At 39.1% G+C, this 16,259-nt stretch overlaps 1 protein-coding gene across 5 annotated transcripts in view; it reads right to left on the bottom strand.

The window, feature by feature from the left end:
• Positions 1–2,837: 2,837 nt before the first annotated feature.
• The window catches only part of SENP2 (SUMO specific peptidase 2), a 34,152-nt gene continuing 20,730 nt past the window's right edge, over positions 2,838–16,259 (bottom strand). For all 5 annotated transcript variants that reach the window (XM_040481005.1, XM_040481008.1, XM_040481007.1 and 2 more), the window contains exons 12-17: positions 15,307–15,438; positions 13,472–13,675; positions 12,412–12,491; positions 9,204–9,288; positions 7,293–7,388; positions 2,838–5,794 (exon numbers count right to left, since the gene is read on the bottom strand). In XM_040481005.1, coding sequence (XP_040336939.1) covers positions 5,732–5,794; positions 7,293–7,388; positions 9,204–9,288; positions 12,412–12,491; positions 13,472–13,675; positions 15,307–15,438 — 660 coding nt within the window. In that variant the 3' untranslated portion in view covers positions 2,838–5,731. The remainder of the gene's footprint in view (positions 5,795–7,292; positions 7,389–9,203; positions 9,289–12,411; positions 12,492–13,471; positions 13,676–15,306; positions 15,439–16,259) is intronic.

Here is a 16,259-nt window from a genome sequence, read left to right as displayed (position 1 = left end):
GAGGGAGAATATTGTTGAATAAGAGTCTCAAGAGCTATCATAATCAAAGACAATGTATACATCTTATCTGGAACCTTCATTAGGTTTCTGATACCACTGTAACTACCACAAATTTATTCTCTCACAGTTCTGGGGCCAGAAGTCCAAAAGCTAGGTGTCCGCAGGGCATTGTTCTGTGGAAGGCTCTTCCAGCTTTGGTGGCTCCAGGCTTCCTTGGCTTGTGGTAGCACCACCTCAGTCTCGAGAGGCTTCTGTAGTCTCATTGCCTTTTTTTTTTTCCTTAAGCTCCAAAAACAGGTTTACAAAGTAAAACAGCCTATCCAGACCACCATTATTAACACTTGGTATCTTTTTCCAGATTTTTTTTTAGAGATGTGTAAACAATTTGTTCCCACAAAAGTGGGCATAAAATATAAACACTGCCTAGGCCCATCTTAATACCTCTTCTTCTGTCTCAAAACGCAGTCTCTTGGGGCGCCTGGGTAGTTTAATTGGTTAAGCATCTGACTTCGGCTCAGGTCATGATCTCTTGTGAGTTCGAGCCCCGCGTCAGGCTCTTTGCTGACAGCTCGGAGCCTGGAGCCTGCTTCAGAGTCTGTGTCTCCCTCTCTCTGCCCCTCCCCTGCTTGTGTTCTCTCAAAAATAAACATTCAAAAATCAAAAAACAAAAAACTCAATCTCTTATAAGCCCTCTGATTGCACTTAGGACCCACCCAGATAATCCAAGATAAATTCCTTTTCTCAAGTCCTTTAACTTAGTCATCTTTTGCCACAGAAGGTAATATTGACAGGTTCCAAGGATTAGGATATGGGCCTATCATTTGGGGGAACACCATTCAGCCCACTGTATATCCTCATTAGAAGAACATAATAAAACATTTGTTAAAGGATCAGGAAAATTTGAATATGAACTGAGTATTAGATGATATTAGCAAATCCTTATTTTGTTAGATGTGAAAATGACACAGTTTTTTGTTTTTGTTTTTTTTTAATCATTAGGGAGACATCCTTAAGTGGTTAGGTACAATGAGATGTTAGGGTTTTGCTTTAAAATACTCCAGACTCTTCCCTCCCCTATGAAAAAGTAAATCAAGATTAGTCATATTTTAATAATTGCTGAAAAAGGGGTGATGACTGTGTAGGTCTTAGGATTCCGGTAGTAAAAAGTTTTTTGTAACGTAGTTGGAAAAAACGTAAAATTGTCCACTAAAATTAGACAGTAAATGTCTCAGAATGAACTTATCCAGAAGATCTACACATGAAAAATATTACAAGACTTAAATCAGTGGAGGGGCAACTGGGTGACTCAGTCCGTTAAGCCTTTGATTCTTGATTTCAGCTCAGGTCATGATCTCATGGTTTGTGGGATCGAGCCCTATTTTGGGCTCTGTGCTGACAATGTGAAGCCTGCTTGCAATTCTCTCTCTCTCCGCCCCTGCCCTGCTCGCTCTTTCAAAATAAACTTAAAAAAAAAAAAAAAAATCAGTGGAGACACAGATCATCATCTTGTGCAAGCAGAAATAAGTCAAAACACCAACAGGTGCCTTTTTAAAATACTCCTAACCTTAACTCCAAAATTTTAATTAGGAATTTCTCCTAAGAGAATAACCCACACATGGTGCCAGATGGTGCAACAATACTGGATAAAGTAAATTATGTTATAGCCATATTCTAGAACACTATGCAGCAACTAAATGATGTCAATATTTATTGACCTGAAAATATGTTCAAGATAAATTAAGTAGAAAAGGGGTTATATAGCCATATAGAGTATGATTCCATTCTTTGTTAATAAAATATACGTGTGAACATGTACAACTCACACCCTTATTTACACATATCAGAAGGGGAAATATACCAAAGGCCAGGATATATACCAAAATGTTAATATTCAGTTATTAACTCTGAATGGTGAGTTTGCAGAATTCTTATTCTTTACCTTTTATCAGCATTTCATTTTTCTACTATGAACACCTATTACTGATACAATTAAAGAAAAATAAAAGTGTGGCTACAGACTTTATGATCACCATATGCCCTAAAGAGGCAGTGGGGGGTGGGGGAGACAGTGCTTCCCTTGCCAATGTATTGTTGAAAGTTCTAAGAACTTTATATTACTTCTCCTAGCACTTTCCAAAATGTGTTCCATAGAACAGTTCCACAGGTGTCACACAAAGAAGGGTTCAATGTCCAAGTTTTCAGAAATGTGAGGTTAAGACATTAATCTGTTGTTTGCTAGGCATTCCAGGAGGAAAGGACATGGGTCACACACATTCTTTGGGCCACAGAACCTTTTCTTTTACATCCTACATAGTAGTAATAGGACTTGTATTTAACATATTTTAGGAAATGCCAACGTACAAACCTGAAGAAAAAGGACTATTTACATACTTACATTGAGAATCTAAAAGCTTCTGGCCCATTTTTCCTAGACTTAGATTGATTCATCTCAAAATAGTTCCAAATTTATCATATTTTTGTGGTCTCAAGCTTTATAGTTTTAAATATAATTTGCATCCTGCTGTCAGGTGATTTAGAGCCATGTTTTTTAAACTGGATTTCTACCAGGTGTTGAGAAATTAGCTTGGTGGTCACAAACTACACTTTTTTAAAAACTGAAATAAAACTCAAGAGTTTAGTAAGGGTAATGTTTTTGTGAAACTTTTGTGTCCACATATAATCACATAAAATATATATATATAAAATCACATAAATATATATATATATAATCACATAAATAAATAAATACACACACACACACGCGTGTGTGTGTGTACTGGTCACAATAAAAAATGCCAAAAAATTTTTTGCCTTAAAAAAAATTGAAAGCCACTGAATTAAAGACATGAATTTATTGGTAAATAAGTTAAAATCAACACCTACTGATTTGATAAAATACTTGTTCATCTATTGGTAAATAGATAAAATCAATACCTATTTCAATACACCCAAACATTTCCTTGTATATGTTAGGTGAATTAAAAGAAAAAGAAGTTATCAAAGCAGTATAGCCAGCTAGATCCCAGACTTACAAACAAGTACCAAAAGTGTGTTTGAATATTAGGTGCTTAGAGTTTTTCCTCAAAGTAACTAGAGATCAGGTTTCCAATTAGTTCACAAAAGCCAATTTAAACTATGTAGCTTAACTATAGTACTAAGGTTATCACAGACTTAAATTGATCTTATTTATTTGTATCTGAGGTTCAATAGATCTCTAAGGACACATTCTCTTACACCCACACCACGGTCCCAGCACCCAGCAACTCCTTACAGTGCAGCAAACATCCACCACTCGACGTGCACTCCCCAAGTTGTGCTTAGGATTTCAGGAGAGGAAAGGATCAGAAGTTCTGACAGTCTTAGGCAACTGAGGTAGACTATGGGGGTCTCCAGAACATCTTCCAAATGCCCCAGCTCCGTGTCCCTCCCACCACATCCCAGCTCTGGTATAAGCTCAAACATGAAAGACGCTTACCAATGGTTTTTGTGTGTGTTTTTCCCATCTTTATGAATCTTTAGGAGAGACTGCCTACCAAAAACGAACGGTGGTCCACTCTACCTTTTTTTCAGATCCCCAAACTACTGCAGTTAAAAAAAATATACATCTCTCTGGCTTTATGTTATTTGCTACCGCTAAGATCAGCTGTTGATTTTATCACCTGACTGCTTTTCTCATAAGCTGTCTAGATATAAAAATTCTATTACCAACAAGTTTCTCTGCACCAAGAGAGACAGGTCAGTGCCTAGAGAAGCACGGCCTGTGGGATCTCCTATTAAATCCAGGAACTCAGGGTAAACTAGAATGCTATTCTCTAGCTTAACGCTCCGCTCTTACTGATCTCATGATGTCCTGGGAGATTATTAAGAGCCATCCTGAAGAGTACACATCAGTGGAAAGCTCAGTGAAAGCTGCTTGAAGAAGCCCCTGGGATACTCGTGTAACACGACTGCGTCACTCACCGGGACAGAATACAAACCGCCACTCCTCACAGGATGTACCCAACACAGAACGGATCTTAACAAAAGTGCTCAATTCTCAGGTGAAACCTAAGACAGCCGAGCGGGCACCAGGTTTTTAGTATAAGGCTGACCCAGTCAATCTCTCGGCTTTTTGGCTGTGTCAGCCGCCTGATCCCAAGACTCACCGGTACAGCTCCAGCAGCCTCAGGAAAGGGCTCTGTACAGCCTAAGCTTGAGGCACGAGCAGCTCACTCTTTTCATCACCATCGAGCACACGGCCTCTGGTGTGCCTGTCAAATAGGCACATCAAGTTCAGTGCAGCCCCAGGTCCCATACCAAGACTTCCCCTCAAGGGAAACCGGACCCTGCCTCCGCCACCAGCGGCCGCGCCCTCCGGATGACAGACACGCGGATTCGCGAACACGTGGCCAATATTCCTGGTTTTACACCCCCTTGCTTTTGTGCACCAGGGCAAGTGTGGGAGGTTTAAGTAAGGGAAGGGTTAGAAATCATCTCAGCATACCCTTTTCAGGTTCTGCCAGACAACCTTTATTACATCGGAAAAAGCAACACTAGGCACTAGATCTTGCAAAATATGTTCTGACCAACTCTAAACTTTCTGAAATTAAAAATGCGTAACCACTGTAAAGTTTTTAAGGAACAAAAAAGTTAAATACAAACTTTCATATGCAAAATAGATTATTGTATAACTGGCAGCCTCACAGCCAAGTACTAAATTTTCTTCCAAATTTCCGTGGGGGTGGAATGGGGGGGGATGTAAATCCTAATGAGTACAAAACTTAATTTCGGCTTTATATATATAGAAAAAAAAACAAACTTTGAGGAAAAATAGCTTTTACATTGAATAGTATCTCTTGAAATAAACAGCCCAGGCCAGCCCTTACAATTCTGAGGTTTATACTCAACCAGATCTGGGATGAAAATTAAGCTTTAGGGTTTATAGTTACTTCAAATCCAGTTTCAAGAGTAGCCAAGTCAGCTCATTCCCAGAAAGAGCAGTCTCTTTAGGATGACCACCACTCTTCTGAAGACTCCTGGATCGCCACAGTTCCTAGGCCACCGGTCCACTTTTCCACGCCCCCAGGCCAAGGCCGTAGTGTCAGACGTCCTCTGAAAGGCAGTGAGAGCCCTACCCCAGGAGAAGGTTTCTCCTCCCCGGCACTTCCAAGCCTCAAGAACGAGAGCTCCAGCTTCTAGTTGGCAGTTTCTGCTCCAGCCTTCGGGAAGTTAATTAACACTTCCTTCCTCCCCCCACTGATTCCCCTCCTGATCTTCAGCTGGGAGTGGAGCTTGATTAACATTCCTTTCAAAAATAAATAGTTCAAACAGGTAATTCAGAGTTAACTGTGGAGCAGCAGCAAACAGCCACTGCCATTATGTTTGTAAATGAGTGAGCGAATGAACACACGTGAACAAACACACAAAAAACAAATCATAGAATAAATCCTGCATTTCCCACATTCATAGGGAAAAAAAAAATCTTAAAAAAAAAAAGTATTAATTAGCGTTTGTTCTTGTGTGGGTTGAATAGTCCAGGGCTCTGAGCAGGCACAGGCTCACACACAGGGTCCACGCACCAAGTCGGGCCCAGGGTGCAGGGAGAGGCCTGCGTGCGCGTCCTACAGCCCAGTACCTGTGAGCCAGCAGGGGCGATGCGGGGACTGTTGAACCCACGATGCATGAGGTATATGGAAACATCCGTCCTCCGTGAAAGAACCACCAGCAGCTAGAGGGACCGGGCGGGGCATTCTCACAGCAACTGCTGATGAAGGATTTCCCACACCATCTTCTTCCGGAAGAGAGGCATCTGGTGCTGCAGAGGACCCACAAACGACACGTATGTTACACATTACCGTGCACAGCATCAACCTGCAAGTGTAACCAAGTAAATAACCCATGTCCTTTCTATAGCCTTGACTCTCTCATGTCATGGTTCAGACTTACAAAGCCAAAAAAAATGAGGCTATAATGTTATTATATTGCATGTATCATAAGCATCTGTACATGCTAAGGAAAATCTGAGCAGGATGCAGAATTACACATAGACTCCAACAACTACCTCATAACACAAAAACATGTGCCAAAATGGAAACACCCAAGTGATGGCATAATACCAAACTTTTCTACTTACGTACATTTTCAGAACATTCTAAAATGAGTATCTTCTGCTTTTTTGAGAAACAACATGAACTTTATTTAAATAAAGGAAAAAACATTAAAAATTTTCTATTCTACCAAATGTTGTACACTGTCAATTCTGTTCAAATGGCAACTTCAGCCCTTCAGACCTCACGTCAGCAGGTTCAGAGAGCAAATAACTCCTTGTATTCAGAAGCATCAAAGAACAGAATGCCTTAATATTCTGCTTTAAGATCATCACTACAGGAGCCAATTTTCAAAAGCAGCAGCACGCAAGACAAATCCAAATCACCTGTAATTCAACTAGTCCTCTTTTTAGTGAAATCAGAAGTTCACACCCTTGAGGTACTCCTGATGTCTCATTATAATAAGATGAATACACCACTTTATTATAAACTAGGGCTTTCCTACCTGGAGGGGCCTAACACATCTTAACACATGGATGCGTAAGTTATTTTAAATAGCTCGAAACCTGTAGTAAAAAATTACACATTTATTCTTAGTAAAACTACTCAAACTAACCAATTAATAAGCGCCTTTATTTTAGACTAGAATTGTCTTAATTCAGCATGGGAGCCCTAGAAACGTGAAAGAGGGTTATTAGTCCTATTCAATAAGTACAGTTTGGTAGACAACATTTATCAAAATGAGGTCTCTTTAGGAAAAATGTGTCTTACAGGGGTTGTCTTCAGTTACACAAAGGTTGAGAATCCACTATTACAGATTAATTCTCAAGAGTTCCCAACACACTCTAATAATCCCCACCCAAATGGAGAACCCCAAATAACCAGCACAGAAGGGAAAAAGCAGTATTTGTAGTTACAGCTTACACCTGTGGCTTAAATTCTCACGAGGCCTGATTTTCCAGAGGGAAAAATCTTACATGCCTCCTCCTTTAGCTAGAAATATCAGTAATACTCAGGAATTAGAGAGCTCCAGAGTCCAGACATATGCAAATTGTCTCACTGGTCACCAAAGACTAAACATAAGAGCAGTGGCAGTGACAAACCCTGATACCAGCAAGAGCAGGGCCATGGCCAAGGGTTACGGCAATAATAATAGTGGCACAGCCACCATTATTAAGACCTTAATGTGACCCAGGCACTGGTAACATGCTCTAAGTTTATCTGGTTTAGAAACAAGTAAGTAGGTGAGGAGGGATCTTCACTCACCTGAGTAAATGTGATAGGTTTGTCCCTAGAGATATAATCTGCATATTTACAAGTAAACATTCCACAATCACTCCCATTTAACTGTTGAGGAATCTCCTAAAATTACAAAAAAAAAAAAAAAAAAAAGGGAGAAAAAGGGATAAAATTTCATCACACACAAACTCCTTTGACTTCTTACAAATATTCCCGTGGATAAACAATATTATAAAGGTGTACGTTAAAGGTACTACACAAACACAGTCTTTATGTTGTATAAAAACCCTAACCATGACATGAAGTATGTGACCCACACAGAAAATATTTTTTTGGAAAGAAAAAAAAAAGCAAAGTGAGAATTCCTTCTCTCAGCTCTCCTATCAAGAAACCAAACTGAAAGAAAGTTTACTACTAGGAACAGGAATTCTAGTCAGAATGGTTTCAGAAGCACTTTATAACTTTTGAAAAGGGCTAAATGTGAGGAGCACCTGGGTAGCTCAGTCGGTTAAGCTTCCGACTTTGGCTCAGGTCGTGACCTCACAGTCTGTGGGTTTGAGCCCCGTGTCGGGCTCTGTGCTGGCAGCTTGGGGCCTGGAGTCTGCTTCGGATTCTGTGTGTGTCTCTCTCTGTCCTCCCCGCCACTCACACTTGGTCTCTCCCTCTCTCAAAAATAAACATTAAAAAAATTTTTTTCTGAAAAGGGCTAAATGTGGCACAATCAGAAACACATACAACACAACGAACCTACTTGAAGACTGCAGGGTTTAGCTTCTCTAGCCAAGAAAATAGGATGAAAACTTTCAACCCCCACAACAAGCAGGAGAAAGAAAAAAGCTTCTTGATAGGCTTTAACTAACCAAGATCTTGCTCCGATGGCTCAGTTTTGTCCTAAGCAAGAGCCCAGCTTCCTGCAAGCAGTGCTAAAGGCGTCATAAACCGATCTAAGTGAGGTAAATTCACACACTCCCCAGGCCTCTGCTACCCTGATCTTGGCCAGACCCTACACACTTTGGCTGCCGGCTCAGCGGAGCACAAGACAATAACAAGAGAGAGTCTGAACCCCTGCTGGAAAACATTCTAGATGACAACAGCTAACTTTTATTCAAAGAAATACAGAGGATTGTGAAAAAAGAAGACTGTTTGAACATGTGTGACACCCACGCACATGGTAGGTAGCTCGTGCTTTTCTCCTGAGCACAGCAGCTCTCACAGAGTGGAGAACTATGGACACCGATACACAAAGGAAGAGAAGTTGTTTTCTTTATCACATTCCCCACACCAGAACGTGGCATTCGTCCTAACAGACTCTCCTTATATCTCCTTATATCTCTCCTCAGGAAATTTCAAAGCTCAACCTTTAAATCATTCAACTTAGAAAGGAAAATCCTGTGGGACAGGTGAGCCATTATACACAGGTGAGGGCTAAAATTGAATTCATGTGGCTTACTTTTAAAAGAAGCCATTAGGACTCAAAATGTATGCAATCTCCAACCCCGAATGAGATTCAAATCTGGCAAGTATAATACAAAGCATATTCACAAACAGCGTACTTGACTCTTTTGAGAACCTGTGGCACGGGACCCTTAAGATCTAAATAAACAAAATTCTCAGAGAAGTAACAAGAACTTTAAACCTTCATTAGCTCCAAACAAGAAAAGTGGCTGACTTTAACCTATTTGCTTTTCTGAGAAACATACTAGCATGCAGTTAACGTTTACAACTTAAACAAGAAATAAGGCTAAGAAGCAGGCATCTTAGTTAAATCTTGCCTTTCTCAAGATTTAGAAGTAGGTAATAATTCTTAAGAGTACACTTCAGGAGAATGCATGCCTAAGGGTATGAGTGAGTGAGGGGAGGGAGGAAGCCAAGTCTACTAACAGGCCTCTGTCACTAAATGCAAGAAAGCACTTCAGATACAGACGGATCATTACTTACATGTGGCTTCATGCTGTAGTGGGTCCACTCTAAAAGATTTAGATCAATATTTCTTTTGGTCTTACTTTCATCCTGTAAATACTGACTAAAAAAACAACAAAGAAGGAATATATTGATGAATCCCTGTGGAGACTTACCATTCTGATTACAAAGGACATTACAAACGATGTTAACAGACATGCTATTCACAAATCCATCTCCATTAGCTTTTTTAAAAATGTGATTGCTTCCGGTTTTTAAATTGAAGTTTTTCCTTATAAAAACTGTACATGCTTTAGAAAATTAAAACCTGTAAAATGTCATATGCAAAAGACCTTATAATAGCCACTCCAGAAGTAATTACTATTAATAGTTTGCTGTGTATTCTTCTAGCTCTCCACCCCTAACACACAATGTAAAAACATACACTTTATCCTATTTTTAAAAGGACTTCATTTTACAACTCGCTTTTTCTCACTTAACAATAGACATAAAATGTGGTGGGGGATGGGTGAAGCGGGTGAAGGGGATTAAGAGGACACGTATCGTGATGTGCACAAATAATGTTCTATAATTGTCGAATCACTAGGTTGGCTGTAGTGCACACCTGAAACTAATAAAACACTGTATGTTACCTATGCTGGAAGTTAAACAGAAAGATAAACCAGAAGGTACCTATATACTTGTGGTAAGCACAGCATAGCTATAGAGATGTCAAATCACTAAGCTATACACCTAAAACTAATGTACCATTATGTGTCAACTACACTTCAATTATAAATAAATAGATTAAAAACAACGGGCCTAGACTCAAAACAAAAAGAAAAACAAAAAGAAAAAAACGAAAAAAAAAATGTCATTGCCATGAGAAACAAAAAAAGGAAGACTATTTCAAATTAGACGAAAAAGACATTAAGTCCATGTGTGAACCTGACTGGCTTCCTGGATTTAGAAAAAACTATAAAACATACCTGAAGAAACCAGAACATGAACCATATGTTACATATGACTGATTGCTAATGTTCTTAAGTGTGATAATGACATTGTGATTATGTAAGGAAACTTCCTTGTTTCTAAGAGATATATACTTAAGTATTAAGAGTGATTTAAGGGGCACCTGGGTGGCATAGTTGGTTAAGCATCTGATTCCTGATCTCAACTCAGGTCATGACCTTGTGGTTCGGGGGTTCAAGCCCCACATCAGGCTCTGCGCTAATGGCGCAGAGCCTGAGATTCTGTCTCTCCTTCTCTGCTCCTCCCCTTCTTGCGTGCATGTGTGCACTCTCTCTCTCAAAATAAACATAAAAAAAAAAAAAAACTATTTACAAAAAAAAAAAAAAAAAAGAGTGATTTAATTTTATCCAGATCTCCCAAGGGTCATCAAATTCAACCCAGGCATCTGGGTTCTCACCCTAAGCTGCATGTAAAGTAAACCAGCATGGGTTTGCTAGGGCATGCACTCTCAGTGGGAGCATTACCAGCCCCAAGCTGTAGAAATTGGTTCTGGGAAGGCAAAAATCTTACATATTTCAATGGTTTGTAGCCCTCTAAACCCAACAAAACAAAAAGTCTTATTCCTTAGCACTATTTTGTCTTGCCATGGAGGAATTAAATTTTTCTCTGGGCAGGGGAACTAATAATGCAAAAAAAGTTCAGAAAAGCTGAACCAGGAGCATCAGGAAAGGGAGAGGAACTCGGATACCCACAGGAGGGGGGGGGGGGGCGGCGCAGAAAAAGAAGAAGAGTGAATGTAACAGAAGTATGATTTTTTTTGTAACTTTTTTGTAACTGTAACAGCAGCTTACTTTGCTGTCTGATTTCAGTGAGAACATTTCTATGTATGTGATATTACATATGCGTATGTGCACATGTAAGTATGTGTGCACATTTTATATACATCCTAAACAAAACAGACTAGGAGGAAATAACTGCTTTATAAACAATTTGGTGTATCTTCTGATTTTTTAAAATCTTTTTTCTCTTCTGTTTAAACTTTCTATTCAAGATAAATACCTATAAATAAAGGATTTTTACACTAAAATAATATTGAAAAAGAGAGAATTGAACTGTTGTTAATAACAAATTTCTTTGTTGATCATTTAAAAGGCTCCTTACTTAAGTATCCTTATGAAAATTATCCAAGTATCTTTACTAAAATTACAAACAAGAACCCCCATTTGCGTCTGGTGAGCCAAAGGGGTTCAAAATAGACTGCTTTTACTGAACTACTTCCTCACTGTGAAAATCATGTCAGCACGTTACACAGCTAATAAGTGGCTATGGTTTAAAGGCAGGTTTCTAGCAATTACTGTTTGAAATAGTTGCCTACAAACCATATCCATATGCTTGAATTTAAAAGTTACCTCTTGGTTCTGAGATGAACCCAACCATCATGGAAATCACAGGGACATGACTGGGTTTAAGAATCAGGGGCGCCTGGGTGGCGCAGTCGGTTAAGCATCCGACTTCAGCCAGGTCACGATCTCGCGGTCCGTGAGTTCGAGCCCCGCGTCGGGCTCTGGGCTGATGGCTCAGAGCCTGGAGCCTGTTTCCGATTCTGTGTCTCCCTCTCTCTCTGCCCCTCCCCCATTCATGGTCTGTCTCTCTCTGTCCCAAAAATAAATAAACGTTGAAAAAAAAAATTAAAAAAAAAAAAAAAAGAATCAGAGAAATAAGAGTCTCTAGCTAGGGGTGCCTGGGTGGCTCAGTCAGCTGAGTGTCCGACTCTTGATTCCAGCTCAGGTCATGGTCCCAAGGTCGTGGGACCGAGTCCCCATTGGGCTCCAAGCTGAGCATGGAGCCTGCTTAAGACTCTCTCTCTTTCTCCCCCTGCCCCTCTCCCTCACTTGTGCTCTCTCTCTCTAAAATAAAAAATAATAATAAAAAAAAGACTCCCTAGCTAACAGTTCTTTAGAACATTCAGAAGAATGTATCAATCCCAAAGAAACCTAATTCAAATCACAGGATTCTATAAGATATATTTTATATTATAACACATGATAAACTTGTTTCTAATGATGCTACTAAATAAAACTTCTCAGTTAAGATCAGATATTAGGTTCTTTTTTGACAAGAAGATGAATTCAAGTCAATTCCTGAATAACCGAGAAGATAGCCTTCACTTAACATTAGACCATCACCCAACAGAGCCTCCTAGGGTTGGATAGAAGATAGACCACCTAACAAGAGCATAATGACCCAACAGTGAAGTTTTTTAGCCTTTACTTACAGGAGAATCTCACAGATCCTGTGGCCCTTTTGTCCCATAGAATCCAGATATTTGAGACACCTTTTTCGTAGGTCTATCACCTATAATGGAAAATTACAACATCCAGAAACATCTTAACCACAACAGGAGAATTTTATTTCTAAAAATAAAGCCTCTTTTAAAAAGTCAATACACATATCAACATAAATGGATGTCTAAGACACATTTTTTTATAAAATATCACAGATGATATGAGCTTCATTTCTATAAAGTTATATATTTCAATTCCTGGAAAAAAGCCTAGAAATTTACCAAAACATTAGTGGTCTTCTCAAAATGAAGAGATTTTTTGTTTTTTTTGCTTTTTGCTTTATATCTGTACTTTTCTATAATAAATCTGTACCTTCTTGTAAACAAAACTAAGGAAATCAAATAAAGAGCACATATGTGTTACTAAAACCCTTTCCTGTCTTCCTGTATGCCATCTAGTTTTCTAAGCTGTTCAACTCAAGAACAAAAAAGGACTCTACAGAGTACACTTTATATGTACTACTGGACTTTAACTGGACAGAAAAGGGTAGACTTCCTTATCCAAGAAAACAGCTATTACAGAGGTGCCTGGGTGGCTCAATCAGTTAAGCGTCTGACTCTCGGTTTCAGCTCAGGTCAAGATCTCATGATTTGTGGGTTCAAGCCCCACATCAGGCTCTGTGCTGACAGCATGGAGCCTCTTGGGATTCTCTCTCTCAAAAATAAGTAAATAAACATTTATTATTTATTTATTTATTTTTTGTTTTAAAGTTTCTTTCAAGAGAGATAGTGGGAGTGGGAGTGGGGGGGCAGAGAGACAGGGAGAGACAGAATGCCAAGCAAGCTCTGCACTATCAGCACAGAGCCTGACATGGGGCTCAATCATGACCTGAGCCCAAATCAAGAGTGGAACGCTTGACCGACTGAACCATCCAGGTACCCCAATATATAAACATTTACAAGAAGAGAGGAGGGGAGGGAAGGGGAAGGAAGGGGAGGGAAGGGAACACAGCCATTATATAAACTCCAACCATTACCCCTCTCAACTTACCACCAGGCTCCAATGTACCTTCCGATGAATAGGCACCAGAATAAGTTCCTGTTCAAAGAGATTGACCCCTTTGGTCCATCTTTTCACTGCTTGGTAACCACCAGACTTTAATTTGGGATAGAAAAAAGTACTGAATGCATGAAGTGCTGGATACCCTTGTTTTTTGTTTCTTTCCACCAGAAGATTCATGTAAAAATTAATGACCTGTAATACCAAGGGAGTAAACATCAGAACACAGCAAGTACATTACCCAAACTACATTTCTACCTAACTGAATTAGGATGAATTGGAGATAAGAAGCTCCAAGAAAAGAAGGTACTAGAGATGGGGATGAAAGGGCCGCTTACTGCAGAAAATGGAAAATAAAAGATAATCAGGGCAAAATGGGAGGGACTCAGAAGGAGTGAAATTGTACTTTTGAACCATGTGAGTAAGAGAGCCATGGGAAGGAACTCAAGGAGAAAGTCTGCAATAATGAAAAGGTGTATGTAACTATATCACACACAATAATATGCAAAATATGAAACAGAACTGAATCTTACTATTTATAAATTTTACTACATATAAAAATATTAACAGGAAGAAAATATACCTAAACATTAACATTTTGTTTATCTGTGGTGGCACTTTTGAATGATATTTTTCTTTCACCTTTCCTGTATTTTCCTAATGTTCTATAATAAATATATAACATTTATAATGTAAAGCAAAAATTCTACTTTTACAAGAATGTGCTTATGGGTCATTAGTCATTGGCGGAGAGAGGAGGAAGGCAAAGGGGGAAAATGCAGGGACTTTGGGGAGTTAGGGAAAGGAAAGCTAGAAAACATGCAAGAAGTAAAAACTCATTTTAGCTAAGTATGTAAGGATACAAGACGACAATTAGGCAAATTTTTGCAGTTATTGCACAAATAAAGAAAAAAGACATTTTACATATACATTTATGCACAATGATCAATCTATTTATCATTGAAAAGATAAAATGGCTCTTATAAGAATTCATCTAAAATGAAGTATCACTTGCTGCTTCCTTCAACTCATCAGCTACACCCAAGGTTTATCAAAATGTCACTGGCTGGCTTAGTCTATAGAGCATGTTGACTCTTGATCTCAGGGTTGTGAGTTAAACACCATGTTGGTCATAGAGTTTACTTAAAAACAAATAAATCAATCTGTAAAAAAAAAAAAAAATGTACTGAAAACTACTAGTAAATGAAGTGGTGGATGAAACAAAGCACCGATGCAGAAGAGGGAACCAATATTAATTAAAGGCAACAAACAATCAGAATTGACTACCATTTTAAGGTTTGAAATGTTTCTGGTTTTTTACTTATTTATTTTTTTTATTGTTTTGAGAGGAGGAGAGGGGCAGAGAGAGACAGACAGACAGAGAGAATCACAAGCAGGCTCCACACTGTCAGCACACAGCCTGATGTGCTGATGTGGGGCTCAAACTCACAAACTGAAATCATGACAAGGTGCCCCTGTTTTGTTTTGCTTTAATGTTTATTTATTTTTGAGGGAGAAAGAGAGATAGAGCATGAGCAGGGAAGGGGCAGAGACAGAGAGGGAGACATAGAATCTGAAGCAGGCTCCAGGCTCTGAGCTGTCAGCACAGAGCCCAAGGCGGGGCTCGAACCCACAAACTGTGAGATCATGACCGGAGCCGAAGTAGGACACTTAACCAACTGAGCCACCCAGGCACCCCATGAAGTGTTTCTGTTTTAAATGAAACTAAAAGTGCGTTATTATAACTGGGTAGAAGTCACTTTGGCTGTGGACAGTAACGGTTAAGCATAATGACAGAACAGGGAGGGGAGGGAGAGACAACTTACTTCATCATTGAGCCAATGATAGTTCTTCAAGGTCTGTATATCTCCTCGAGTGATTCGCAACTTGAAAGCGCTACTTAGGATCTCATCCTGTGGGCCATGACCCAGGGCATTACTGATCTCCTTTTCCATGTCCTGAATTAGAAAGTCCAGAGGTTGTATTTTAAATAGAACCAACAGTCAGATTTCAAAAGTCTGAAATTTAAAAAAGCTTTTCATCTCTGTAATACAAAGTAGACTTACTAATGGTTATAAAAAATGTTAGTTCAATTACTAGCTTCTGGAAACAATAATTTGGTAATAACATTTATATTTATAATTTCAATGATCTCACTACCATTTACTGAGCACTCTGAGCCAAACATGGTACCAGATGCTGAAGCACATCATTAATCCCTGCTTGTGGGGAAAGTATTATCACCATTTTACATAAGAAGTAAAGCTCAGAGAACTTAGGTTACATGTTCACAGTTATTAAGAGCCCAGCCTGGAACCCAGGGGTGTCTAACTTTCTAGTCTTTGCTCCTTTCACAATACTCTTAAAGTATTTTGACACTTTCCTTATTTACCTACTAAACTTTTATTTAAACATAGCAAAGTAATAAAATTAGGACCCGTAAGAGATGATACTATGCAGTTTGGAAATGAAGGAAATAAGCAAACAGGGAGAAACTGGAAAACAAGGCACTGGTCCAGCAACTGAGTCCTCACTGAATAGATGGCTTCTTTACTCTGAAGAATTACACAGATAAACGCATATTCAAGCTACTGAGACTGAATCTATAAACCCAATAGAAATTATTTTCATTCAAGTATTTTAAATCCTGCTTCTCCCACTACACACAATTGTGCTATTTTATGGATCTCTCTACTTGCATGTCCAACATACAGTAGGTGCTCAACAGATACTCACTGCTTAGGACTGACTACCACCTACCAATACAACATTGGAAAAT

The sequence above is a fragment of the Herpailurus yagouaroundi genome, unplaced genomic scaffold (genome assembly GCF_014898765.1).
Source record: "Herpailurus yagouaroundi ecotype Mexico unplaced genomic scaffold, PumYag 159, whole genome shotgun sequence".
Taxonomy (NCBI): domain Eukaryota; kingdom Metazoa; phylum Chordata; class Mammalia; order Carnivora; family Felidae; genus Herpailurus; species Herpailurus yagouaroundi.
The sequence above is the reverse complement of the archived record's forward strand: the minus strand, read 5'-3'. Positions and strand labels throughout refer to the sequence as shown.